The sequence below is a fragment of the Carettochelys insculpta genome, chromosome 6 (genome assembly GCF_033958435.1).
Source record: "Carettochelys insculpta isolate YL-2023 chromosome 6, ASM3395843v1, whole genome shotgun sequence".
Classification (NCBI taxonomy): Eukaryota; Metazoa; Chordata; order Testudines; family Carettochelyidae; genus Carettochelys; species Carettochelys insculpta.
The window spans coordinates 28,158,576-28,185,852 of NC_134142.1; the positions used below are offsets into that span (position 1 = coordinate 28,158,576).

The 27,277-nt window shown below is 40.3% G+C and overlaps 1 protein-coding gene across 3 annotated transcripts in view; it reads left to right on the forward strand.

The window, feature by feature from the left end:
- ATG2B (autophagy related 2B) overlaps positions 1-27,277 on the forward strand; it is a 92,730-nt gene that overhangs the window by 33,624 nt on the left and 31,829 nt on the right. For all 3 annotated transcript variants that reach the window (XM_074996558.1, XM_074996559.1, XM_074996560.1), the window contains 16 exons: positions 36-309; positions 2,207-2,309; positions 4,672-4,861; positions 4,991-5,133; positions 6,220-6,377; positions 6,639-6,811; positions 7,196-7,343; positions 8,191-8,390; positions 11,117-11,197; positions 16,054-16,160; positions 16,388-16,480; positions 19,065-19,135; positions 22,115-22,191; positions 22,507-22,677; positions 25,384-25,525; positions 26,688-26,890. In XM_074996558.1, the coding sequence (XP_074852659.1) occupies positions 36-309; positions 2,207-2,309; positions 4,672-4,861; positions 4,991-5,133; positions 6,220-6,377; positions 6,639-6,811; positions 7,196-7,343; positions 8,191-8,390; positions 11,117-11,197; positions 16,054-16,160; positions 16,388-16,480; positions 19,065-19,135; positions 22,115-22,191; positions 22,507-22,677; positions 25,384-25,525; positions 26,688-26,890 (2,334 nt within the window). The remainder of the gene's footprint in view (positions 1-35; positions 310-2,206; positions 2,310-4,671; positions 4,862-4,990; positions 5,134-6,219; positions 6,378-6,638; positions 6,812-7,195; positions 7,344-8,190; positions 8,391-11,116; positions 11,198-16,053; positions 16,161-16,387; positions 16,481-19,064; positions 19,136-22,114; positions 22,192-22,506; positions 22,678-25,383; positions 25,526-26,687; positions 26,891-27,277) is intronic.

The following is a 27,277-nucleotide window of genomic DNA, read 5'->3' on the forward strand; positions in this document are numbered from 1 at the left end:
CTTCTCTAGTTTATTTTTCACCTTATATTTTTTAGCATAAAGCATTTAATGAAGTTTTTCTGGATGATTCACGTACACCTGCGAACTGTAGAGTTTCTGTACAAGTCACTTCACCATCTTTAGATCTTTCTGTTCGCTTCCCTATACCTGACCTACGATCAGATCAAGAAAGAGGACCATGGTTTAAAAAATCACTTCAAAAGGAAATCCTTCATCTTGATTTTACAGATATGGAATTTAAAACTGAATTCATAGGCAGTTCCACTCCAGAACAAATAAAATTAGAGCTTACCTTTAAAGAGTTAGCAGGTAAGAACTACGAATGTTACATTAATTCTAACTATACTTTTCAACTGCAGGCAGTGATTTGGTTGACAGAGAGGTCTTGCAATATTAAATAGCTAGAACTTTTGTACTCTTAAGTACAAAATTAAAGTTGTATTCTCAGGAGCATTTTGTTTGTGTTACTTCAGTTTCTGTATTTTTATGATAGAACCCAAGTCTAAGCATGTATCTGAACATAGTGCAAAACTGAATCAGAATCCCAGATAATTAAGCTTTGTGTTTAATGTTTTTAGTTGTATTATATAGTTAAGGCATTTGGTTCTAGCTGAAACATACCAATAAATACAGGCAAAAGCTTACTGAAATTAAAGTAATTTTTCTAGGTAGTGTAGTTTGGTCACTTAAAAATCTTATGGACTTGAAGAGAAAAGTGCATACATTCTTAAATTCATAGGGGACAACAAAATTATTTTGAGTTGGTTTCATTGACAGATTAGTCCATATAGTTGCATACAAAGCTTCCGAAAGGTTGATTTAGTAGTGGAAAAAATACACTCGAGGATGTGCATTTTAAATTCTAAACCAAGCTTTGGCCGAAATAATAGCAGCTCACTACTTGATAGATTGTGGTTTCTGTGATACCACTTTTTAAAAAGAAGGAATTGTACTTATGTAAGACGAGAAGATAGAGTACAAAAATGTTGTGGCAAAATAAATGTGAGACCTGAATGACTGCTCTGTGCTAGTCTGGAACACTTGTTCACTATCATTTGTATTTTACACTGCAATGTGAATCTTGGGTTAGTAAAACTTAGCACAGTGGCTACATCTACACTAGAAGCATCTGTCTACAGAAGTTACTGTTAGAAGAGATGTTCTGACAAAACTTATGTTGACAGATTGCATCTACACATAAAAGTGGATTGATCTTTTGATCCGCTCTGCCTACAAAAGGGCCCTCCGGAGCATCTACATGGCTTTTTTTGTCAACAAAACACATTTTATGTGTAGATTATACAATGAGTTTTGTCATCAAAACTCCAGTTTTGTCTGCAAAACTCTCTAGTGTAGACGTAGCCACTAAGTTTAACGTAGTGCTTGAGCAGCCAATTGATTTGTAACCCTAGGTTAGGAATTGTTAAGCCCTGAGTTCCATCCTGGGGCTCCAGTGTCCATATTGATTATGCAAATTGCAATACAACCACTCAGAGCTGGACTTACTAGCATCTTTCTAAAATGTGGTAGTTGTAACCCTTTTGTTTGTAAGGCAATGTTGGAAATCTTGACAGTCAACCAGATTCGACTATCCAGAGGGCAAAAAAAGCCCTATTCTGCTGACTCTGGCTCATTGGGATCAATGCAGGGCTAAAAATTGTAGTGTAGACATTTGGGCTGAAGCCTGGACCCTGAAAACTCACAAGGAGAGATTGTGTTAGAGCCCAGGCTCCAGACCATTTTGGAACAGCTATAGTGCAATTTTTAATCCCTCAGCCTGAGCCCTGCAGCCTGATATGGATTCTGAGGCTAGGTGTCACTTGTTTTTTTGTTGCACTCTAGGTGTACCCTTCAAGGGAAATGCTAATAGATGGAATATAATGTAGTACAGCTACATTATAATTGCAATTCACATTCCTATACTTTCAGAAATTATATTTTGCACACTGACTCCTGCTATCTAGAAAAATCTTCAGAAGATGTTTGCAGTTTCCTCTCTGTAGACCTTTTATTTTTGTTTTGTTGTTAGGAAAAAAGGGATATTTTAAAATTTGACTTGTTTTACTCTTATTGCTAGATACCAAGATTGTAAAAGCACTAGCTTCAAAATTGTTAAAGTCAAGCAGCAGGGTGCTACTCAGTTATACATGCATGTAGACTCTGGCCATTGTTTTTTTTGTCTTTCTACACTTTTCTCTTATTTAAGGCTTATTTGAAGAAGATAAAGCAGAATCTTCAATAAAATTCTTTGAAGTGTCGAGTGGCGTAGATGGAGATATGATATCATCTGACAACTTTGATTGGCCACGGTAAAATATTTTCAATTTTTCATCATAATTTTCAAGCAACACTTTCTCTAATAAGTAATTTAAACAAACAGTCCGCGAGACAGTTACTTAAACATCAGGCACCAAGAGTGTGTCATTATTGAGCTCTAAAATTGAGTAGACTATAGAGATGAAGAAATCTCAACAAGCAGAAATAGCATAGAGTTTTATTAATGGGGATTGAGCCAATTTATAACTAACCTGTTACACTTTTGTGAGCAAAAGGTAGGTGAATGAAAAATTATGAGAGGAGAAATCTAGGGATTGCCTGGGACAAGAAATCTGAGTGCGTAAGAAATTCCAAAGATATGTGGAATGGTGGCTGGTGGCATTGCCTAAAAGTAATGGGGTGCTAGAGGTGCTTGCAGATGTGTGGTTCACACTGGGATGCATGGCGCATCTCACCAGAACTCTTAAGAGACAGATAGGTATTGTGGTTCTTGGGGCTGCTGAGGTATATGGAGTCTAAGTGATGGATGAAGGAGGAGACACCCTGATTTAGCAAGCTAGCAGGTGAAGGAGCGTGTAATGAGTGTTGGGACCCTCACCATCTGCAGCTGGTGCAGTGTTGTTGTCCCTTCTTGACTGGGATTTGGAAGAGAGGGTTGGTTCTCAGCAGGTATCACAGGAGCGTCATGTGGCAGGAAGGCACAACTGTGTAACTGCACAACAAATACATGTTGTCTCCCTGGCTCAGCGGTACATGTGATGATCCTGAGCTGCGAGAATGCATGATGGCACTGCCACATGTATGATGCTTGGCAGTCTGATTGCTTTTAATTTGATTTGAGTAGAAGTTTAAACAGTTCTTCCATCTGTATACAGTTCATGTTCATTTTACTTTTTGTCCTACATCTGAATTTATTATACACTAGGGCTGCATCTACACTAGCATTTTCTTTTGAAAGAAGGAGGGCTCTTTTGAAACATTTTGCAGACCATCTAAACACAAAAAGTATTCTTTCAAAAGTAAATTGAAAGAATATGGCACTCTTTTGGAAAGCGTTCTTCCACTGCTGTTCATGAAAAATGCCTTCTTTCTAAAGCTTCTTTTGAAAGAAAGCATGTGTAGATGCTCTGCAGGACCCTTCTTTCGAAAGAGGAGTTGTCATGGCCCCAGATTTTTCTATCCCTGGCCCATTCTTTTGAAAGAGCAGGGACTGCGTGGACAGTCTTTATCCAAAGAGCGGATCTATCTTTCGATCCACTTTTTGCATGTGGACACACTCTTTTGAAAGGAGTTTTTTTGGAAGATATCTTCTGGAAGAGCTTCTTTCGAAGGATCTCTGTAGTGTAGACATAGCCTTGAAGTGAAAATCTAATCCGCAGAATTAATTTTAAACAGTTAAAGTGCTGGTGCACAACCAGAAAATATGAGCTAATAGTGAATCTCTTACTGAGCTTGGACATTGTATCGCCTGTCATGTAAAAGGATGTTTAATATTTGGGACTGACCTGGTTAGATGTTCATACCATCTGTAATATAAAGGCTCAGCCTATGTAGCTACATAAATTAAAGAGCTATTTTCAGTCCAAATTCTTAATGTCCTGTTTTTATGGATTTATGCCAGACAATCTAATGGATTCTCTCACTTTTTTGGATGCAAGTTTACAATGTGATGACTTTCTAGGTGTAATAGTACATGCAGGCAATATAACAATTAATATGAACATTTCATGTATTACTTTATACATAATATAGGTATTAATGCATTCTCACAGGCTAACTCATGAATGAGACACATGCACAGCTCCAGTTGATGTCACAAAGTATGGGGGGGCCCCAGGCCCTGCACCCCATCTGCAGTCAGAAGTGACTCTCACTCAGCAGATAGAACAGAAGGTTTATTAGTCGACAGGGACACAGTGTAGTACAGCAGTGTCAGTACAGCAACCAGAAACAGTCCAATCCATTTTGTGGAGAGGAAGCCCCAAGGTAGGCCCTCAAGCAAGGGTTTTGGCCCTACTTTGTGTCTCTCCCTGATCCTAGGCTAACTGCCTGCCAAATGTCAGCTCCAATTCAAACTGGCCAAGCCCTATCTATCTCCTTTGTCCTGTTTCCCAGGAAACAAAGGTGTCACCAGTGAACTCATATTACCGCTATGCATTAATGCTGCCTCATGAAACTTAGGGAAGCTGCAGGGAACTACAGGACATCAGAAAACGCATGCCGTCTAACCGTAGGAATAAAATCCTCACACACACCCCTTTATCACAAAATAATATAGGTATTAATGCGTTCTCATGGGTTAACTCATGAATAAGGCACATACACATCTCCAGTGGATTTCTATGATAGTATTTCTCAGCATATGTAATTATTTTTTGCTTTTTTGAATATCAGGATTGTACTGAAAATAAATCCACTGGCTGTACACTCCATTCTGGAAAGGATAGCAGCTGAAGAAGAAGAGGGTGATGGAAATTTTCAAGAAGAGGAAGGAGGATCTCATTCTCTTAAGGATGTCTGTGATCTCCGAAGACCAGAACCCTCACCTTTTTCCTCTCGTAGGGTCATGTTTGAAAATGAAGAGGTAAAACAAAGTCTCATTGTTAAGAGAATCATCGTAGATAGAAAAGAGTATAGCCTTTCTGGCTAATGTGCAGTTTCTGTTCCAGAAAACCCACAACAACTGTGAGTGTGTGTTTGGCTTTATTTTCAGATGGTGATGCCAGGTGATGCAGTTGAAATGACAGAGTTTCAAGACAAAGCAATCAGCAATTCTCATTATGTACTGGACCTCATGTTACCAAATGTTCATTTAACGCTGCCAAATAAAAGTTTTTATGAGAAACTATACAACAGGTGATTATAAGCTTTAGTTTGTTTGTCTAAGTATGACCTGAAATTCTGGTCAGCGTATTCATTGGTCATAAGAACAACTAAGTCAGCAACTTCAGCAGCAATTGATTTGTCCTGTAATATTTGTACAGCTCTATAACAATCTAAAGAGCTGTATAAATGCCATTCTGCATTATCAGAAATGCAATTAAGTCTTCTCTCTGGTCCCTATTTGAGCAGTAAAACAATTTGACAGGTATTTTCTATTGAGAATAAAATAAGTGTTTGCTTGCACCACCTGAATCTTTGCTTTAAGTGCTTACAATTGTTGTATTAGATTCATATCCCGTGCGTGCATGTGTGTGTGTGTGTGTGTGTGTATGTGAAATCACTATATGTGCAGTCTAAACACCAGTAATGCAACATAAAACATACAGGAATAGTAAAGGAGAGTTGAATAAGGCTTGAAAGAATGGAGATAGCAGTTGATACAGAAGTCAACAGTCAAGTACAAAGGAAAATAACAAGCCAAAAATGTTTTGAATTTCTAATCAGCATGCGTGTACTTGTATTAAATCACTGGAATCCTAGCCTTGAATAATTTGAGGTCCTATCAGTTTTTTAGCCTTAGCTGTTCTTCAGGAGCCTGACTTGGCTGTCTTTGTGAGACACCTCAGCCATTAATTAAACACATCTGGGGAAGTCACTTCTACTTCCAGCAAAACTTTTACTTACGTTGCCCAAAACACTGACTTAAGCCAAGAAATCTAGAATATGCATCTTGTGAATTTCTTTATCATCCATGAGGCAACCAGAGTAATTTTCTTTGGCATATCCATTGAATTAGCATATGTAAGGGGTTTGTACTGCACAACCAAATGCCTGACATTTAATTAATAATAATAAAACTTCTGTAAAACATCTAAGGAACTGAATATTACCATATCTTTTCTCACAAATATGTTACTTTTATTTTTGCTTTTGAATTCATCTCATCCCTTTTCAGACTATCTTGTTTGAAATCTGTATTGCACATTAATTAGCTTTATTTCAAGTGTGAATGTAATCAGATGTTTAATAATGCAATAATAACCGTTTTTTTCTTTCTAGGATCAGCAATGACTTATTATTGTGGGAACCCACAGCTCCATCTCCTGTAGAAACATTTGAGAATATTTCATATGGTGGTGGACTCTCAGTAGCCAGCCAACTGATCAATACCTTCAGTAAAGACAGCTTTAGCCAGTTCAAACCTACAGTTCCTTATGGTAGTATATTTTAATAATCCTCTCAAACAACAGTGATACAAGGGAAATAAACTTGCCCAAGACTATTAAATTTATAAAGGGAAAACTTGAAGATATAAAATAAAGAGCTTATATATCCTACGAAGAAACATGTAAATGAATGTTTTGATATGAATAATAATACTGCTATTAAACTGTATTTTATCAAAGGTGAAAAATGTGTAATTTTCTGTGATAACTTTTGTATTTGTTGCATCTAGATATTTTGTTGTCTTCTTTTAGATGATGAGAGTGGATCTGAGGAGGAAACTCTACAATATTATTCCGCAATTGATCCAAACTATCGTTCACGCCGGAAAAAAAAGCTTGAATTGCAAAACAAGAACACTCAGAGCTCTCTCTCCATTCTTCTAAATATTAATCATGGATTAATGTCAATATTCACAGATGTAAAGGTGAGGTATCAGGGATAAAAAATATTGTGCAAAGTCTCAGGTTTATTTACAGGCATAATGTATCTTGTTATGCTGACAGGAGTTCTTGGAGCTATCTGTTGTATTGTTTTACTAGCAATTTTGTTGTACAGACAGCAAATATGACTCCACAAGTAGAAATATGAATGTCTTTTAGATGTTAGCATAGTACTATCTTAATGATATGGCTAATCTGACTATAATTCTATGTTTAATCATGTTTTATTACTTCATATTTGTTTTTAGGGAATTTAAATACAAGGAGAGGAAAGTTGTGTGGTAGGAAGTGCCACATTATATTACACTGTCTTAAGCTACAACAATAATTCCTGAAGCAGGAATGTATTTCTAATTTTTCTGCTGCAGGATGGCGGGCATATTCTGGAAGGCAAGCATGGTGAATTCTGGTTTGAGTTCAACAGTGGTTCGTTATTCTGTGTGACTAAATATGAAGGTTTTGAAGACAAACATTACATCTGTCTTCATTCTACCAGTCTCAGTTTATACCATCGAGGTAGGAACTAAAAATCTTACGGGGTGTATATTTGAGTGAAGATCAATTTAACAGTCAAATACAAGCTGTTTGGGGCAGGGACAGGCTTTTTATTCTGTTCACAGCATGTAGCACAATGGGTTCCTGGTCCGTGACTAGGGTTTCTAAGTACTGTATTAATACAAAAAACAAGAATTACTGTGGTTTCTTTGGGGATCTATCTAGTTTAAAATGACCACTGAAACTGCTGGTCTGCAAAACGTGCAAATCTGCAGAAACTGTCTCTTTTTCAACAAACATCCTTCTCATTTTGTTAATGTCCATGCAGTTTCAGAATGGTATACCTCTATGTGCACTCCTTGAAATCCTAATGTAGGTTTTAGGTCCTTTTCCTGGTTGGCTAAACCGTAGTCATCCAGGAAAGTATTTTAGAGTGACCATGCAGTCTTTGTGGATGACAGCTCTATTGTAGCCAAGGAGGAGAGAGTGAGACCTGTCATTTTTAAGGTTTACTGTTCATATAACTTCAGCTGTATGGCAATGGGGTCAGGGCATTCCAGAGTAAGGGCTTCTGTACAGTTGGAGGGATGACATACATCTGGCCCTGTGTCTCTCAATATCTTCACCAGTTTCCCAATCACTAACTTCTAGGCACAGAGGATCTGCAACAACAGAAGCTTTCCTATCACTCATGACTGAGCTATCATTTCTATTTTGCTAATAATATGTCAAAGTTAATTGCTGGTAGTTAGCTGGAGATGTAAAATGATCTTACCACCAGGTCAGGGTAAACAGATTTCCAGTGGCTTTACCCAAATCACAAATGTCTCTGCTGCACCCAATAATCCTACCTACAATCTCTATGCAGGTGTGGTGGATGGAGTTGTCCCTCCATCTGAAATACGACTGCCTAGCACAACACGTCCACATTGGTTAGAACCTACCATTTATTTCTCTGAAGAAGATGGCCTCAGTAGGATTTCTTCAGATGGTGTCGGAGTGGACTGTTTAAGTATGCTGTCTGTTGCAGTGAAAATCCAGTCAAATAAATCAGAGAGCAACACAAAGGTTTGTGTTTCCAATGTTAAGCTTTCATGCATCATCTAGATTATTTCAGAAACATAATTTACATGACAGCATTTACAAGAATTCAGACTTTCTCATAAAGGTCATAGATAAACACAAATAACTACACACTTTGAGTCATTTCAGTTTTAAACTATGTGATTCATAGCTACTGAAGTCCGAATACTTTACTAGACTGTAAGACTACTTTAATATTATTGTGGTTATATCTGTTTAGCAGCATAACAGCACAATTAGGTGCTTATGCTGATCACCATTGCTTTCATCTAAAAGATCTGTAATTTTTGTTCAGTTAGCCTCCTTGCCCTTCCTTTGCTCTGTTTTACCTCTGCTTTGCATTTGTGGAAGCTCTTCTCCCATCTCTGGTATGGATGGTCAGCCCTTTGGCAGCTTTGCCTGGTAGCAAAATAGGGCCTCTTTTACCCTGGTAAGCAGCCTTCACCTGTCTATTGCCAGTCTCACTGCCTGCATTGGTAGGAGTGGTTCATTTGGATTTGACTCGGGTATTCATTCATACAAGCAGATTATAGGATCTCTGGATTTGTGCGCATGCATGCACACACACCGCCAATCCATCAGTACTTGTAGTGGCACAGAAGTGGATGGAAAAAGAGGTAGTCTCCACTGACAGCCAACTGCAAACAATCACCAGGGCTCATCAGCTCTGTGGTTCAAGCTTTGCTAGGGCCTTGGTAACCTCTGGCACAGAGACGCCAATATATCTGTAGTTCTTACTCTTCATGGACCTCAGAGTGATGCAGCAGATCATTGTGCGTCTTCCTAATGCCCTTTAATTACTGCCTCTAACTACAGGACATATCTGCTAGCCAGCATTGATCTTCATGTCTAAAGTCTGCCTTTTTATTAGTGGAATATGGTATGCACTATCCTTATTATCTCAAGTGAAGATTCCCAGTTCTTCAAACCAAAGACACACTGACTTAGATAAAACAATAAACAAGTTTATTAACTACAGAAAGATTTTAAGTCATTACAAGTAATAAGGCATAAAAGTCAGAATTGGTTACAGAGGAAATAAAAAGGTAAGCCACCAACTAATACCTAATTTAAGTAAATTTGGAAAATTTTTTTTTCTAAGTAAAAGCTTAACAGAGTTCTTTCTCCATTGCTTCAGCTAAGACCTCCCCCACCCAGTTCAGTGTTGCGTCCTTTGTCTATTAAATGTTGTGGCTGTCGTGAGTAGAGATGAGGGGGAAAGGTAATTTGTGTGTGTCCTCCATTCTTATACCAGTCTCTCTTTAGGATTATCGCCAGCTGGGGTAAAGACAACAGCCAGTCTGTTTACACAGAAACCTCCAGTTCTTTTGTCAGTATGCAAAGTTCTTGCTTACATTCTTCCTCTAGCACAGCGGTTCCCAACCTTTTCAAGACGGTGACCCATTTTGACAATTCAGTAAGACTTTGTAACCCAAGACAATTGAAAAATGGTGGGTGGAGAGTTCTCTCCTGGGAAACTTTTTTTCTATAAATCTTGATGTGCCCCCCTCAGCCCCAGATCATCCCTCACAGCCCCAAACTGTCCCCCCCACCCCCAGGCTTAAACCCCTCACAGCTCAAACTGGCTCCCCTTTCTCCGGGCTTAAACCCCTCACACCCACAAACCATGCCCCCTCTCCCAGACTTAAACACGTTGCAGCCCCAAAATGCACCCTCCACACACACCTACTTCACACGAGCGCTCTGCTACCTCCCTCTGCTCATTGCTGGACCACCGCTGCCGCCTCCTCCTCGTGGCTTCCCTCAGCCCTCCTACTCCCATCCCCTACACTTAGATTTTCTTTGAGACCCCGCTAACAGATGTAAAGTGGATCCTTTGTAAGGTCTTGCTGACTGTAACTTTTGTGTCATGTGCACCTTTGGACTGCTAAAAACTCGTGGCACAGACCATAGCATGTAGTACTGTATCTAGCTGATATCGGTGGATTATAGAATAGAAAGCCAAAGGGGGCCTGTAATTGTTTCCAAGCGTTTTGAGAAAAAGCTTTTTGATGAAGCAGTGGACAAGCAATTTCTTTTTTGAAGCCAAAGATGAAAAGATCTGACCATCAGCAAAGCATAAAAAAGAACTCTTTAAAAAAAAAAAAAAAAAAAAAAAAAAAAGAGTAGTCACTTCGTGGCTTCACCTCTTAGAATTGCTGCCAGATTCCTTGCTTGATGTGGTTGCATGTCAGTCATTTGTGAGTGATCCCTGTGAACATAGTCTATAAAGTGCCTTGGGCTATTTCATGCCAAAAGATGTTACATGAATAGACAAATAGGTGGCTGTGTTATTATTTAAAACAAGAAAAATCTGCTCCTTTTAAAGAATATTGTGTTTTATTTGTTCAGTAGAGTATAGCTTGTTCATTAGAGTATACAGTGTAGTGTGGCCTATTTTGGTCTTCACATTACTGTTTAGAATGGTACCCCTGAATGTTAGTGGTTTGATATTCATAAAATATTCGTACAGAAAGGGTTAAACTATGTTAAGCATGATATTAATGACGTGACTATTAATACATAGTGTTTATCTTCTTAAAATAATATCTAAATCCAGATTTAGGACCCACGCGCATCACCCTTGAAGTCAGTAATAATCTGGCCGTTGATTTAAATGGGAATAAGATGAAGCCTAAAGTTCAGAGTCCAAAATGAAAAAAAAACCCACTAATTTAATGTACACTAATTTGCAAAATGTTTCTGTGCAGGAATTTCTAGTTGCTGTTGGGTTGAGAGGAGCCACTCTCCAGCACAGAGTATTGCCTTCAGATCTAAGCTGGTATGAACAGGTCAGGTTATTGTAATTTTCTTGCTGTCATGTTTAATTTTAGTTCTCCAACTTATTGTTATAAAGAGTGCGCTGATCCTTAATGAAAAAAAAACTTGATCTTTTGATTTTATATTTGACTCAATATCATCCTCTTATTTCTCAGAAATGCGATTGCTGTCCTTTGACTTTGTTCTCCCCTCCTGTCTCCATATCATTCCTAGCATTTGATCTTGTGAAACCCTTATTTGTGTCATCATTTCCCATCTATTTGCAATGGTTCCCTCTCCTATGATTTTGAATCTTCTGAATGTCACAGAATCCAAAATGTTGAGTTCAGACTGCTCTGTCACTATTAGGTAGAAGATCTTGGCACACCAGTGCTTGATTATATTCATCAGTTTCATGTCTATCTCTGAATCCAATTATATAAATTATTCTCAATTGGAAAAAAAATCCCTGGCTACTAAGGAATGCTTTCCACTTCAGATTTGCAGCCCTATAATAATCATCTTTTTTCATCTACTCATTTAATTTCTTTAGTTGCTTCTCTCCTACCTCTTTCCCACAACTTGTTTGAATAATAGTATTTGGAATAAAAGCTTCAGAGCAAGTGAATGACCGATTAAATTTAAGCCTGTAATTCCAGACTGCAAAGGAATAAAAGGGTGTATTGAGATGTGTGATTTTAAGATGCAGTATATAGCACACATGACTGGAGAGAAAGTTCCTGAGTGCAGAACTCAGGTGTACCTCTTTATAAAAAGAATAGCAATAAACTAGGGGGGAGAGAGCTGCAAAGAAAATGATGGCATGTGTCACACATGAGGGATGTTTTGAAGAAACTTTTGTAGTTTAAATTAGTGAGAGGGAGTGTTGCAGTCAAAAGCAGCAGCACCCCCCATGTATTGAGCAGAACCATCAGTGAACCAGGCAAACGTTTTCTGGTCATGGGTCAGCGTACTGTAAGGATGGGCTCCATACTGCTGTCCCTCCCAGCAGAGGTAGCTGTTGCTGGCTGGGTTGATCAGCCTTATCTCCCTCTGTGAGCTGTGCTACCAGTTGATGCAAATGAGAAACCCCTGAGGGTCCAGGCTTCGCTCTCTCCTGGATGTACTACCTTCACTGTAAAGGCGTGCTTCGCATGGCTTGTCCTGACCAGGGAGCTGCTGTACTTCACACCCAGCTCATGATCGGGAGCTTGGGGCGCAGCAACCCCTGCCGGTTCTGAGTGACATGTTCAGTGTCCAGCGATGACAGATAACAAGCCAGGATCTGTTTCTCAAGGGGAGTGTAGTTAGTGCTGGCCCCCATCAGGGTTTTACTCCAGAATCCCAGAGGTACACGATGCCCCTGCTGCATTTGCCACAGGCTCCAGACAGCTTGATTTCCCTGGGCAGAGACCTGCAATTCTACAGGACCCAGCTCCCATTGTCCCAGGGCTAGGGCAGTAGCTTCTGCTGCCTTTGCTTGCTGAAAAGCCTTTTTCCTGATGACTTCTTAGATCTTTGCTAATTATGCATGCCTTTTGAGCTGCACATTTAACCATTTGAGTGACATAAGAGCATTTGAGCAACATCATTATCAAGACTCAGTGCATGGCTGCTTAATGGCTCCAATTAATTCTGTGTAATGTTGGTTCCTGGGCAGTATTAATTTCTGCTGCTTTTAACAGTTGTGCACATTCATGCAAACTTGTCAAAACTCATTAAAATCTTACTGGGAGGGGAACCAACAGCAGTCAATTAATTACTTTTTAAACATTGAGCCAGCCTGTTAAGCTCTGGCTCAAGGTGTCCTTGACTTATTTGCAAACACTTTGTTCCTGCATTCCCCCTTTTAAAATAATTCTTTAAAGATATCCCCTTTCTCGTGGGCAATATGCTGTATATTTTTAATAGTCTATTTGCTTGGGAGGCTTCAGGAGTAAGTTGGGGTGGTAACTGTGAGGAGGATGACTCTCTCATTCACCAGGCATGCTTCCCATTTTAACGGGAATTGATCTAGGTTTGGCAGGTAATTTTTCCAAAACCTGGTTCTTATCTTAAGGTGGCAATGAAGGTGCAGTTACCCACTGGTCAGTGGAGGAGGGTTTACCTAGGTCATTCCATTTGCCCCCATGTACCATCCCACAACTTTGTTATGGCTGTCATTTCTGTATCTGTCTCATTTCTGCCAGCATTATCAGAATGACAGTCTGTTGCTTTGAAACGGGATGACATACGCATTTTTTCTTTTCTTTGCAAGTTCTTAACAGCAGATTTCAATCAGTTAAAGGAGGAAAATGTTATCTGCTTAGAATGTTTGCTGCTCTGCCTGAAGGGTTAGCACTTTCCAGTGACTTATTGACTATGTTACCTCCTTAAGCTGTGCCATTTCCCACTGTAACCCCTTGTTTTCTTCACATACACAGTGGAGTGCACTTAAGAACAGGTATCCAGCCTGGCGCACCCCCTTATCTTTTTTTAGCACTTCTAATGCCTCCAGTACCTTTTGGATGCCAGTGGGACTGACCCCATCATCTAGCTTCCCCTTGAACTGCACAGCAGGCATACATCATACCAAAGCTGAGCAACCGAGCCCCAGGCTGATGTGCACGGCCAGCCTGGAATTCGATGCTCTACCCTCTCGTCTCCATGGCTCTTCTGCTTCACTTTTTCGTACATTCTGAGTAAGATGTACTAAGAGAACCTTGCTCGCTGCACCAATTGTTGGAGTCAAAAGTTATCTCAGGTTCAACATTGGGCTCTCTGAGGACAAAACACACTGACAAGATATCTATTAACCACAAGCAGTTTATTGCTCTGACCAGCTTTAGGAATAAACCCTTAACTAAAAAGCAAAAGCTTGATAGGAAAGTGGCATTTCGCATCCCTTTCGGCAAGCTGGGGACCCCAGTCAGCTGCAGACGAGTGGGAGTTCTCTTGTCTTCTGAAGCACCAGTGCTATGGCCCATTGGTGAGGTCCTAATTGCATTGCTTTCTGTGTTGGTTATATACAGTTTTTCTTCCTCATTATACAGTTTCGTTAGGTCACTCATTACCATTTATGGTATTTCCTTAGCTGTCAGTTATTGATCTGTTAGTAGTTCTGTTACTTCTTGTTCTTTAACCCTGCTTACGTGTTTACCACATCTCCTCTTACAAGGTTGTTGCATGTTCTCTCACCCTTATCTATAACTTGTTGCTATAGTGATGCCACCGCTTGTCTCAAATAGTATGTTTTCAGAGGCCTGTTTCTGGCTCATCAGATCTGGGTGTGGGGGCTGGTGAGGTGGGGGAGATTGCATGCCTCACCACTCCTGCACCGACACTTACAAAGTTCTTCCACAGTTAACCCCTACAGGGGGACTGTGCTGACAAAACAAGTACTTGAAGGGAAAAATGTAGAGGAATAAACTGAAATAACATTAAACGACATATAGGCATTTCAACTAAAGATTGGCAAGTTTCGATAAGAAAATTTTCCTAATAATAAAGAACAAGGCGGAAGTAGTGGTTCAGACCAGAATAGTGGAAAAAATAGACACTCGAGAATAATGTGGATTACTAAAGTGAGATATGAAGGATGTCTATAAAATCATGCATGGTGTGGAGAAAGTGAAATTTAATCAGCATCAGCACTGAAGCTGATGTGAGGGCAAGGATTGGGAAAGCAGAACAGCTTTTCTGCCCATGGAAAAATATCTGGAATTCTAAGCAGATCAGAACTCAGACTAAGATCAGGTTATTCAACTCCAGTGTCACGTCAGTCCTCCTCTAGGGAGCAGCAACTTGGAGAACAACAAAGAGAACTGTCAAAAATGTCCAGACATTTATCAATAACCACCTCCATAAAATCCTCTGGAACCACTGGCCATATACCATCAACAATCAAGACCTGTGGCAACTGACTTGCTAACTTCCAGTTGAAGAAGAAATCAGGAAGAGAAGATGGCAATGTTTGGACATACCCTTAGAAAACCAACCACCAACATCACAAGGCAAGCGTTAAGTTGGAACCCACAAGGAAGTAGGAAAAGAGGGCACCCAAGAAACATCTGGCATAGAGACCTGAAGGCAGACACTAGAAAAGACGGGCTATACCTGCTCAAAATTAGAAAAGATCGCCGAGGACAGGGGACTCTGGTGAATGGTTGTCAGTGGCTTGTGCTCCAGGATGTAGGAGTGGCTTACTACTACTCTTATTTATCCTTTTACTTCACATAAGAACTAGGGGTCACCCAATTGATTAATAGGCATCAGATTTGAAACAAACAAAAAGAAGTACTTCTTCACACTGTGACCACATAGTGTGATCACCTTGTGGAAGTCATTGCCAGGGGATGTTGTGACAACCAGAATGATAACTGCATTCAAAACAAACAAATCAGGAAATTTCAGGGAGGATAGGTCCATAAATGGTGTCCATAAGCCTCTGGTTGTCAAATGCTAAGGAGATGAATTGTTTAATGGTTGCCTTGTTCTGTTCATTACCTATGAAGCAAGCTTCTGGCATTGGCCACTGTTCAAAGGCCAGTTGCTGAACTAGGTGGACCATCAGTCTAATTTAGTGTGATCATTTTTAAATTCTTACATCTTTATATAGGAACTAACACGCACTTCTGCAGTTGCTGGGTTAGATTTAAAAAGTTGTTTCCATTCCTGTCATCATCATCTCAACATTTTGGGCATTCCTTCTTGCACATTCTTCCCTTTTTACCTAGAACACTTTCCCTTTCAAATATTGAGTAAATGCCCCTTAATATTCTGAGTTTCTCCCCCTCACCTTCTCTCTGTCAAACATGTTATTATGTATCAAAGGTTATTTTTTAAAAAATTCACATTTTACTTAACTAGCACATATTGAAAGATCATAATTATATTTTTGTGATTGTAGGTTTTATATTTTTTAAATATTTCCGATGAGCCTATTTTGGGATATAATCCTCCAGCTTCCATTACAACTTTTCATATACACCTCTGGAGTTGTGCTCTTGATTACAGGTAAATAAAATGAATTATGTGCACCTCCCCTTATGCTACTGTAACTGTTCCGTTGGATACTCTTTTGGAATGCCCCAGTTTACATATCAGAATTCATATTTGTACAGGCATGTTTGAAGAAATGTTATAAGTAAAAATAGTTGTCTTGATTAACCTCTAAGACTGCATTGTGGCATTTCTGAAGTATGTAGAATGTATTAAAATTTTGTCTCCTTTTTTATTATTAGGCCCTTGTTTTTGCCAACCAGATCTCTACTTACTGTTGAAACTTTCAGCATTTCCAGTAATGTTGCACTGGATAAATCCTCTTCTACTCTCAGGTATAAATTAAAGTATTCACAAAATATGGAAGCTCACAAAGGATTGTAGCCTTTATTTCTTCCAGTGGTTGCTCCTGTCCATTTCACATTAGCTGGTGTAGCACACCGCATGCACAATGGCTGGAGATTTTTCCTTCAGTGGTATCCATTAGGCTGTCTTTCAGCATCTTTTGGACTCAGTGCTTATAGTTCCCACTCAGATTCTCATCTCCCTCAGTTGGTGGACAGACCCTTGGGTCTGGTGGGCTTTGCTTTCATCAGAACCTATACCTCAGTATCCCTAATTTTGGATATATCCAAGCTAGGTTGGGGAGCAATCTGCGAGCACCTCAGGATTAAAGATATGTGGTACCAGGAGGAACTCTGCTTACACATAAATGTCAGAGAGCTCAGAGCAATCCACCTAGCATGTCAAGTGTTTTTGATCCCAGATTGCAAGCAAGGCTGTGTAAGTCTTTATGGTCAACGTGGCATCCATGTTTTATATCAAAAGGCAGGAAGATGCATATTCTTCTCCCTTTATTAAGAGACCATTTGCTTGTGGGAATTCTGCATAAAGCACTCAATTCACCTTGAAGCTTCTGGCATTCTGTGAGCTTGGAATAATATGGTAGATCACCTCAGCAGACCCTATCATCCTGCATTTCTCCCCCATTCCTGTCATGCACAGTCTTACTCAGAATCAAGCAGGATAGAACAAGGGTTATTCTTAGGGCCATAGCACGGCCATGCCAGCATTGCTTGTGACCAATGTTCCTTCTAATCACTTCCATCCACGTGCAGATTTTCTCCATCCATGGGCAGAATAATTTTTTTATGTGCATCAAGCCATATGTGAGTGTGCACCACCAGTGGAAACAAAACCTAGCAGTGGGTGAGCTGTTAACCAGGTGGGCAGTGTTTGTGTCTCACTTGAATGGCCACATGCATGCCCAGCTTACAGGGAACACTGGTAGTGACCCCAGTGCAGCTGCCTCTCAGACCTGATCTCACATGATCATATGCAGTTGCTCAGCCTGAACCTTAGGACCCTCCACCTGACCACATGGTTAATTCTCACAGAGCTGGCCTATTCAGAGCACGTCTGCTAGGTAATAGGAAACCATCTACTAGAGTGACTTACCTCAGTGATTGGAAGCAGTTCTCTGTGTGGTCATCCCAGTGAGACCTCTTACCTTCTAGGTCATCTCTCCTGTCTGTGCTGGAGTATCTGCTTTCTCTGAAATAGCATGGCCTAGCCATTTCATCCAGTTAAAGTATATCAATTGACCATCTCAGCCTTCCATGCTCCAGTGGATAAGTCTTTCTTTTCTTCATGTAGTGACTGTTCACTTCCTCAGGTGCTTTTAGAGACTATACATGCAGATCCATGAGCCCCATAGGTCCAAAACCTGGTTCTGTCAAGACTCACAGGCCCTTCCTTTGAGCTGTTGACATCATTCTCCTTGTACCTTTCTTAGAAGGTCACCTTCCTGTTAGCAATTACCTTTGTCAGGAGGGTTTCAGAGATGAGGGCCCTTACAACAGAATCCCTGTATGCAATGTTCTTTAAGGACAAGGTTCAATTTTGCCACTACCCCACATTCCTCCTGAAAGTAGTATTGCAGTTTCACAGTAATTATGCTATCTTCTTGCCAGTATTCTTCCTGAAACTGCAAAGAGTAGGGAGGAGCAGTATTTCTACCCATTGGATGTTGGGCATGTCCTGGCCTTCTAAAAAGAAAGGATCAAACGGTTCCATAAGTCCACACAGATCTTTGTGGCAATAGCAGACAGAATGAAAAGTCTGACAGTTTTGGCCCAAAGAATTTCATCCTGGATCACTTCTTGCATTGCCTCATGTTATGCACGGGCAGGTGCCCCATCTCCCACCATCTGGGCTGACCACTCAATGAGAGCTAAAGTTTCCTTCATGGCATTTCTGGCCCAGGCCCCAATCCAAGATATTTGCAGAGTGGCATCCTGGTTAGAGGTGCAGACTTTTTCATCTCACTATTCTATCACCCAGCAAACTAGAGATGATCCTGGGTTTGTAGAACAGTGTTGCAAGCCTCATGTCCACAAACTCAGAGCCCTCCTCTCATGCTACTGTTTGGAACAAAGGTGTGGCCAGTGGCTGATTCTGACAGCAGGCACAGGGCCTGGAGCAGAGTTGTTCTGAAGCTAGGGATGGGGCCAGCTGAGGGTCTAGAAACCAGGGAGGCAGTGGTGGGTTGGGACTGGAGTAAAGCTGGGGATTGGTGGGTAGGTTGGTCAGTGGCCTACTGGGCCCTCCTGGCCATTCCTTCCTGCCCCTATGGTTTGGGGGCCTCTAATCCAGAGAGACTGTATATAGTCCTGGATAATTTACAACCCCACAAGAGATTAAACTGACAATAGTTACAATTTAATTTTTTATTTTTTAATAATCATCTCCATGCCCTATCAGCCAGATGAAAGGATAGTTATTAAGAATTCATACAATGGAGAGCGAAAACTTTAGGATTTAAATATGCTCTAGCTTTTTACATAGTTTCATTTAATTTACTTTGTGTGAAGGGCACAGTTTTTACCTGGAACTTTTGTTTCCCATTTTCTCCTGTAGAATAATATTGGATGAGGCTGCTTTGTATTTGTCTGACAAGTGCAACACTGTTTCAGTGAATCTGCACAGAGGTAAGGGTGTTTTAGAAGCAGCAGTAACCATATGCTAAACTTATAAATATAGCCTTCAGACATTAAATACAGTAATCCCTTGAAACGCGGGATTTCAAGTTGCGCTTAACTCACATTAATGAGAGTTAAGCGCAACTCAGAATCCCACTCCTCCCGGCCCTGGACCAATGCCCCCACCAGCATGACCCCGGTTCAAACCCCCCTTCATGGCCCCTGTTCAAACAACCCCTCTCCCAGTTCACCCACACCCCGCACAGCTCCAGCTCGTCCCTCCCCCCGCCACACCTGGCTGCAGCTCTGGCTCACCCCCTCCCTGCTGTGCCTGGCTCTGGTTCAACCCCACCTCCATGCCCAGCTCTGGCTGACCCCCCACGTGCCTCCAGCTTAACCTCCTGAAGGGCCCCATGTCTGCGGCTCATCGCCCCCCAACCCCCTGCAGCCCTAACCCACTCCAGGCTTAACCCCCCCCGCCTCCCTCCCATGACCCCAGCCCACCATCAGGCTTAACCCGTTGCAACTGACCCCTCCCAACCACAGGACTTACCTTTCAAAAGGAGCTCCAGGTGCTCCTGCTGCTTCCCTAGCTGCAGAACGTGCATTCCGCTGGGGAAAAATGCTGCCCCGACTTACGTGAAATTTGAATTATACGAGGGTGCATAGGGATGCAAGCCTTGCATAACTCAAGGGACTATTGTGCCTCTTTATTAAAAACATTAGGCTACTGTAGAAGAATGCTGGGTTTATAGTAATCAGTAAGATAGATCTGAGCGTGTAACGTGGACTAGCAGAAGAAAATGCCCAGTGTAGTTTTAAACTATATGTTCAGGGTCATGTCACAGAATAGGAAAATAAAAGTTCTTTTCTGTAAGGCTCTGGCAGGTTCTTTTGGAGCTTTTGGGTAGCAGGTTCCATGAAACCTGGTTCAGTACAGAAATAAAACCTCTCCAACCACATACCCATAGTTGTCACCTGCCACCTCATACTGGATCTTCTGTGGGGTATTATCAAATTACTAAAATCCATACTCAAATGGGTCCCATTCTGAAAGAAATCTTTCTTACACTGCTCTTTGGGCCTTCAGACAGCCCCCCACCACCACTCCAACTTCTCTAAGTTCATCATCAGAAGCAAGCTCCCCAGTGACAAGGGCACACCGACTCAGAGCAGCACCAGACCCAACCAGAATGGATGCAAAACCAACAGACACATCTCCACCCCCTACAATGATCAGTACCTCCCCACAACACACATTTCAAGAATCATGGCTCCTGTGCATGCTCTAATGAAATATGATGTACCGCATCTAGGGCACTAAATGGCCCAGTAAGGATTATGTAGATGAAACTAGACAATCATTATACCTTCAGATGAATTTAGGCAGGAAAATGATAAAAGACAGAAACACCGTCATCTATAGATGAATATTTTTCTCAAAGCTATCACTTTCTATCTGACCTTTCAGTCCTCATACATTTTCAAAAGCCAAGCGTGCAGTTTAACTTCTTAACTTTGCTAGATACTAAAAGTAATGATCTCAATAAAGACATTGGATTTGTGGATTATTACAACAATCTGTAACCCACTAATCACCCATTTTTGTCTAATGACTACAGGGATGTTAATGGCCCACTGCACTTTGAGTGGTCCCTTACAATATATACTAACTACTTATGCTAAATTATCTGTTGAATATCGTATTAATCTGTGACACTCTTAGTACCTTTTCTAGGTCAAAAGAAAAGTTCTGTGTAGCTCAAAAGCTGTCTTACTAGGAGAAGTTGGTTCATTAAAGGACACTGCCCCATCTCCCACCTTGTCTCTCAAATATTCTAAGGCCAACACAGCTACAACACTACGTACATCTAAGCACAAATATAAGACTCCATTACAGTAAGCAGTGTAGTGAGAAATACATGTGCGCATGAACATGCACGTGTATACATCAGTGATAAGAGTCCCAAAAAAAGAAGTGTCAGAATTCCCTAGACCCAGCTCCCCACTCCAGGAGAGACAGCAGCTTAGTAACCTGGGTGAAACAAGAGAGAAAACCCCTTCTCTCTCCAGACCTGACTTCCTGCTCCAGGAGAGGTGGTGGCTTAGTAGTACAGACATCCCTGTTAACTGTGATGCTGTGTCTCCTTGCAGAGCAGGCCCTGAATCAGAAGAGGTGTGAGGAGATGATGCCCTGGCCTCCTTCACCTCTTCCGCTTCAGGCCCACTCTGGAAGGAGAGGTGTCAGCTTAGTAACCTGGACCACCCACGATATTGAGCCATCATCTCTCCTTCTGAAGCAGGGACCCAGGTCAGAAGTATTCTCACTTTTCTCTGTTTGTTGTATTTTTGTCCTCCCATCCCTCAGTACTAAAGTTGATATTTCCACATAAAATTGAAATTAACCTTTTTTCACTGGTGTTCCCGCATTTTTAAATTTGTTGTAATACACATCAATAAATTCACTGGATATTTTAAAAAACAATCAAGAATCTTGCTGGTGGGCTAAGGTATTTAAAGGGCTATCTCTGAAGACAGTAGTCCAGTGGTTAGGGCACCAGCCTAGAACTGATCTGCAGGTTCAGCTCCAAGAAGAATCTGTCAGTTCACTACTTTATGCCACCTGTTGGCACCTACTCGATAATGCACAGGAGGGGCCAGGGTCATGCAACACATGCAGTGTTCTGCTTGATTCTTAGCAGGCAGCATAGTCACTGTTTTGGCCCCATCTGGCCAAGACTTGGATGAATGGAAAGGTGGCTTAAGGCAACCGTTCTCCTATTCTGTCCTCAACTGTGGCGAGTATAAATTAGAAGCAGCTAAGAAATGAGCCCAAACAGCTCCTCCTAAATAAAATATGTTGATAAGATCAAAGCAAACAACATTTTGTTGCTTATGCTTCTTAACGGAGATTTTTTTTTTCAAACAAAACAGAATTTAAGATATTTGATGTTGGGCAGTGTGCAAAGTATTCATTTTGACTTTCAGATTATATTCGTGTTATGGATATGGGACTCCTGGAACTGACCATAACAGCAGTAAAACCTGGATCTGATGGGGAGAGAGTAAGTACTTAAAATAAAAAGAATAAAATAATATTAAACCTAAATAATAAAAATAAATATTTTGTATTTTGATTTTAAACTATTGAAAAGATTAAACTATACTTAATAATTTAAAAACATCTCTCATTATCAGTTGTCAGATTTCAGGTTCCAAAGTAATTTATACTTTATTACTCTATTTATAAAGCTTTTGTTTTGATTGATCAGGCAAATAAGTAATCTAGTTAATAATAAATCTGTGTAATGATACTCTTCATAAGGACTCTTAGACTGGTCTTGGATAGATGTCTGTCATTATCTGTTACTGCTGTCTAGGTTAAGCCTCGCTTTGAGCTACACAGTTCCAGTGATATAATCCATATCCGAACATGCTCAGACTCTTGTGCTGCACTAATGAATCTTATACAGTATATTGCGAGTTATGGAGATTTGCATCCACCTAGCAAGGTGGAAATTAAGCATGGAGTGATCAAGCAGAAAACCAAGGTATGAAATTACAAAAGAATATTAACTCACCACCATTGCATTTCCTAATCAGGCACATTAGCTGTGCTTTCCACAATAATAATCATAGCAACAATAATAAATACTTTTTGCATCAATACCTTTTCTGTTGGCTTAATGTCTCTGAAGCCGTTCACACAGGACTTGCTTTTGTCAATAATTTTTCCTTGCCTTGTGGCGCTTATAATGTGGAAGTGCGACAGTACAAAATCCTTTAAATACTATCCTGATACACTTAATTTTCATTTGGAAGGCAAGATTCCAAGACAGAATCGTAGATCTGGAAGGGACCATGAGAGGTCATCAAGTCCAATCCTCTGCACTCATGGTAGGACCATGCACTAGCTAGATCATCCCTGACGGGTATTTACTTGGTCTTAAAAATCTCTAACAATGAAAATTCTACAGCCTCCATAGACAGTTTATTCCAGTGGTTTAACTAATCTGACAGTTAGGAAGTATTTTTCTAATGTCTAGCCTAAACCTCCCTTGCTACAGTTTAAGCTTCTTGTCCTATCATGAGAGGATAAGGAGAATATTTTTTTCTCCCTCTTCCTTATAACATTATTTTAGGTGCTTAAAACCTATTATCAAGTCTGCTCTCAGTCTTCTCTTTTCTAGACTAAAGAAACTCAGTTCTGTCAGTTTTCCCACACGGGTCATATTTTCTAGACTTTTATTCATTTGTGGTGTTCTTTCCTGGACTATTTCCAGTCAGTCCACATCTTTTCTGAAAAGCAGCATCCAGAACTGGACACAATACAGAAAGGCCTCGCCAGTCGCAGTTTCACAGTTTAACTTACTAATGGTTCATTTTGCCCCACTGTGCTGTGCTAGGCCTCCTTGTCCTGCACCGTCCCACACCATCCCGAGAACATGATTCAGCATGCTCATGTTTTCTCAGAGCTCCTTCGCAACCACACTGAGGTCACTAAAGGAACACCCAACTCTTAATTATGGCACCAACAACTAAAATGAGAGCTGTAACCAGTGGTCAACAATCTAAGAAAGGAAAAAAGGTGAAAATGTTAAGTCAGAAAGTCGAATTACTGGATAAGCTGGCAAGTGGTCACACTGCGGCTTCAGTTTGCAGACTGTATGACAAAACTAAACAGTTTCGCATCACAGTGTTCCTTTGTGAATCCATCCCTTTTAGCTGTCCCCACCCAGAGGAACAAAAAGATTCTCAGGCAGCTAATTCAGAGAATTGTTTTGGGTGATTAAGGTTAAACTTGAAGTTGCTTGCATTATCTTTGTGTTCCAGTTTGGCTGTTAATTTACTGCTTTTAAATTAAACTTTCTTGTTGACTGTTAAACAGCAGGCAATAAGACATTTGTTTGCAAATAATGTGTTGTTTCTATGTTGCAAATACTTCCCCACCCCAGTCTTCCAGTATTTGCGGTTTTTGTCATTCATGGCAGTCTGGAACATAACCCCTGTGTTCCAGATGAGGCCTAATCACAATATAGTACAATGTAAGAATTACTTTGTCTTTTTTACAACACTCTAATACATCCCAGAATTATATTTGCTTTGTTTTTTTTTTCAACAGTGTCAGACATTTGACTCGTATTTATCTTGTGATCCACTCTAACCCCCATATCCCTTTCTTCACTACTTCTTCCTAGGTAATCATTTGCTATTTTGTATGTGGGCAGCTGATTTCTCCTTCCCAAGTGGAGGACTTTGCATTTGTCCTTACTGAATTTCATCCTATTTACCTCAGACCATTTTTCCAGTTTGTCCAGATCATTCGGCATTAAAATCCTATCCTCCAAAGTGCTTGTATCCCCTGCCAGCTTGCTGTCATCTGCAAACTTTAGAAGTCTATTCTTCAGGCCATTTATCTAACTATAGCTACGTCTACATGTAGACGCGGCTTAAATGGTGAAAATACAGAAAAGATTCAGATCTAGAACTGATCCCAGTGGAACCCCACTCATTATGCCCTTACAGCATGACCGAACCATTGATAACTATTCTTCAGGAATAGTAAAATAGCCCTATTTAGGATGTATTTCCCTAGTTTGTTAATGAGACGGTCATGTGAGCCTGTATCCAAAGCCTCACTAAAGTATAGATTTTCCAACATCTTCCACTTCCTCCCTATCCACAAGCCTTGCTACCCTGTTAAAGACAGCTATCAGCTTGGTTTGACAGGATTTCTTCTTGACAAATCCATGCTAACTATGACTTATCACCTTATTATCTTCTAGGGGTTTGTAAAGAGATTCTTTAATTATTTACCTTTTATCTTTCCTTGTAGGGAAGTTAAGCTGACTCCTCTCTAATTCCCTGGGTTGTCCTTATTTCCCTTTTTATAGATTGATACTATATTTGCCCTTTTCCAGTCTTCTGGAATCTTACCCATCTTCCATGATATATGTCGGTCCATATATAGTTATTTCAAACACTGACACTCAGACATTTCTGTAATAAAGTGTGTGTTTACACTCAACGGGGATCTTAAGAGACCTTCAGAAAATTTGCTAAAACCTTTTTGCATGGGTAGTCTAGAACATAATCTCAATTTACATAGTTATGTTAAAATGAAATGAACTTCCACACTGTGGTTTTATGCTGGCATACCAAATCACAAAAGCCAAAATCATATTCATAAATACTTATTAAGCACAGTGCTTCAGTTGCTTTATAATTGTAACTTTGTATAGTTCTTCTGTTTATAGGCAGATGCATCTAGCCAACCGTCTTCCCAAGGACTAGTCCTTGCTGAAGCAGAGCAACAGATTTTACGGGACTTGATGAGTGATGCTATGGAGGAAATTGAGACCAGTCATGCTGCCTCCCCCATTAGGCCACAATCTAACGGTAGAAGAAGCCTATCACATATCCATCTTAATGCTAACATTACAGAAGTGGCAATTTAAGGTTAAAATCAGACACTTGTAAGGGAGTAGAGCAGGAACCTAGAACCATAGGCAACAAATGAAACCATTTGATATTCAGTGCATTAGGGTCTGGGTAGTCATGGAGATAAGACATTCTGCATCAGGTAGGAAACCAGGAGCTCATACGTGGCATTGGAGGTGGTCCAGCAGAATAGATTAATAGTCTCAGTATCAAAGGAAAACTTAGATTCAGGAGAGTGATCTAGGGTAGGGGTTCTTAAAATTCACTGCATTATGACCCCCTTCTGACAACAAAAATAAACCCCTACAAGATCCCGGGAAGGGGGACTGGAGCCAGAGATTGTCCAAGCCCCATCTCACAGTGGGGAGTAAAGCAAAATCTCACCACTACACACCAGCAAGCCAAAGCTTCAGCCCCAGGCAGAAGGCCTGTAACATGAGTCTTTCTATCCAGGGCTGAAACCCCTGAGCTTGGGGTTTGGCCCTGAGCCCCAGCAAGTCTAAGCCAGCCTTGGCAACTCCATTAAAATGGGATCATGACTCACTTTGGACCTGCAGTTTGAGAACCTCTGATCTAGAGAGAAACCATTAGGACTAAAAACAAGGTAGTTGGTTATTTTGGAGGACTGATGTTTGTCCATGGTAAGAGCTAAATCACAATTTGAAATTGTTTAAGATTATTATATTATAATGTGAGGAGAAAGCTGAGAGGTTACGTTCTCTGTTGCTAAGAAATGGAAGATTAAACATTGATCTTTATCATGTGAAGAGTCTTATTTGATTATGAGATCATCAGTTATATTCAGGTTCCTCTTATCTGTTAGAAAAAATAGACATCCGTTTCTATAGGTTCTTGAAGCAAGGTAAACTAAAATAATAAAATTTATACAATCTCTGCTGATGCTTAGTGTTGTAATTGTTTGGAGTGCTAATGTAGATTAATTTTAGAAAGATGAGTTTGTTTTATTACAGGAATGTATTAGCCATGCAATATGCATATTTTATTTCTTATGGTTTTAACACTTAATTTTAGTATTACTCTAAATATCACAATTTCAGTTATTTAATCTTGTATGTATTTTATAAAGATATTTACACTGAATTGCCTTTTTTTTGGTCAGGAATCTTGGATGAAAAATCTCAAGCCCAGGAACCAGCTTGTTCAGATCTCTTCCTGTTTCCAGATGAAAGTGGAAACATCTCACAAGAGCCAAGTCCCACACACACTTCATTCACTCACCACCTGATTAAAGAGGCAATAGGAGACATACCTACTGAAAATGATGACTTCTGCATCCTTTTTGCTCCCAAAGCTGTTGTTTCCGTAAGAAGCTCCTAATATTAAGAAATTTAGTTGTAAGATAGATTGAAGAAAGTACATATGAGACCAATCTCTTTAGATTTTATTACTTCCTACTTACAGACTGACTGATGACATTGATGGGTGGCCAGTAGGGTACTGAGAGGAGAATATTTCTTATATTTTGTTAGACCCCCCCCAAGTCTAGACTTCTGATAGGGAGCCCACATTGACTTGGCTAATGCTCAGGAGACCTGGTCCAGCAGCACTAGAATAAGAGTAGCAGTTCCACACTATGTTTTAAGACTTATTTTTTTCAGTTTGGATGAGGAGTCGTATTTTATTTTCTTTCAATTTCCAATTCACTTCACCCTCATAATTAGGAGATATCAGGTTATCTCATTGGGGATG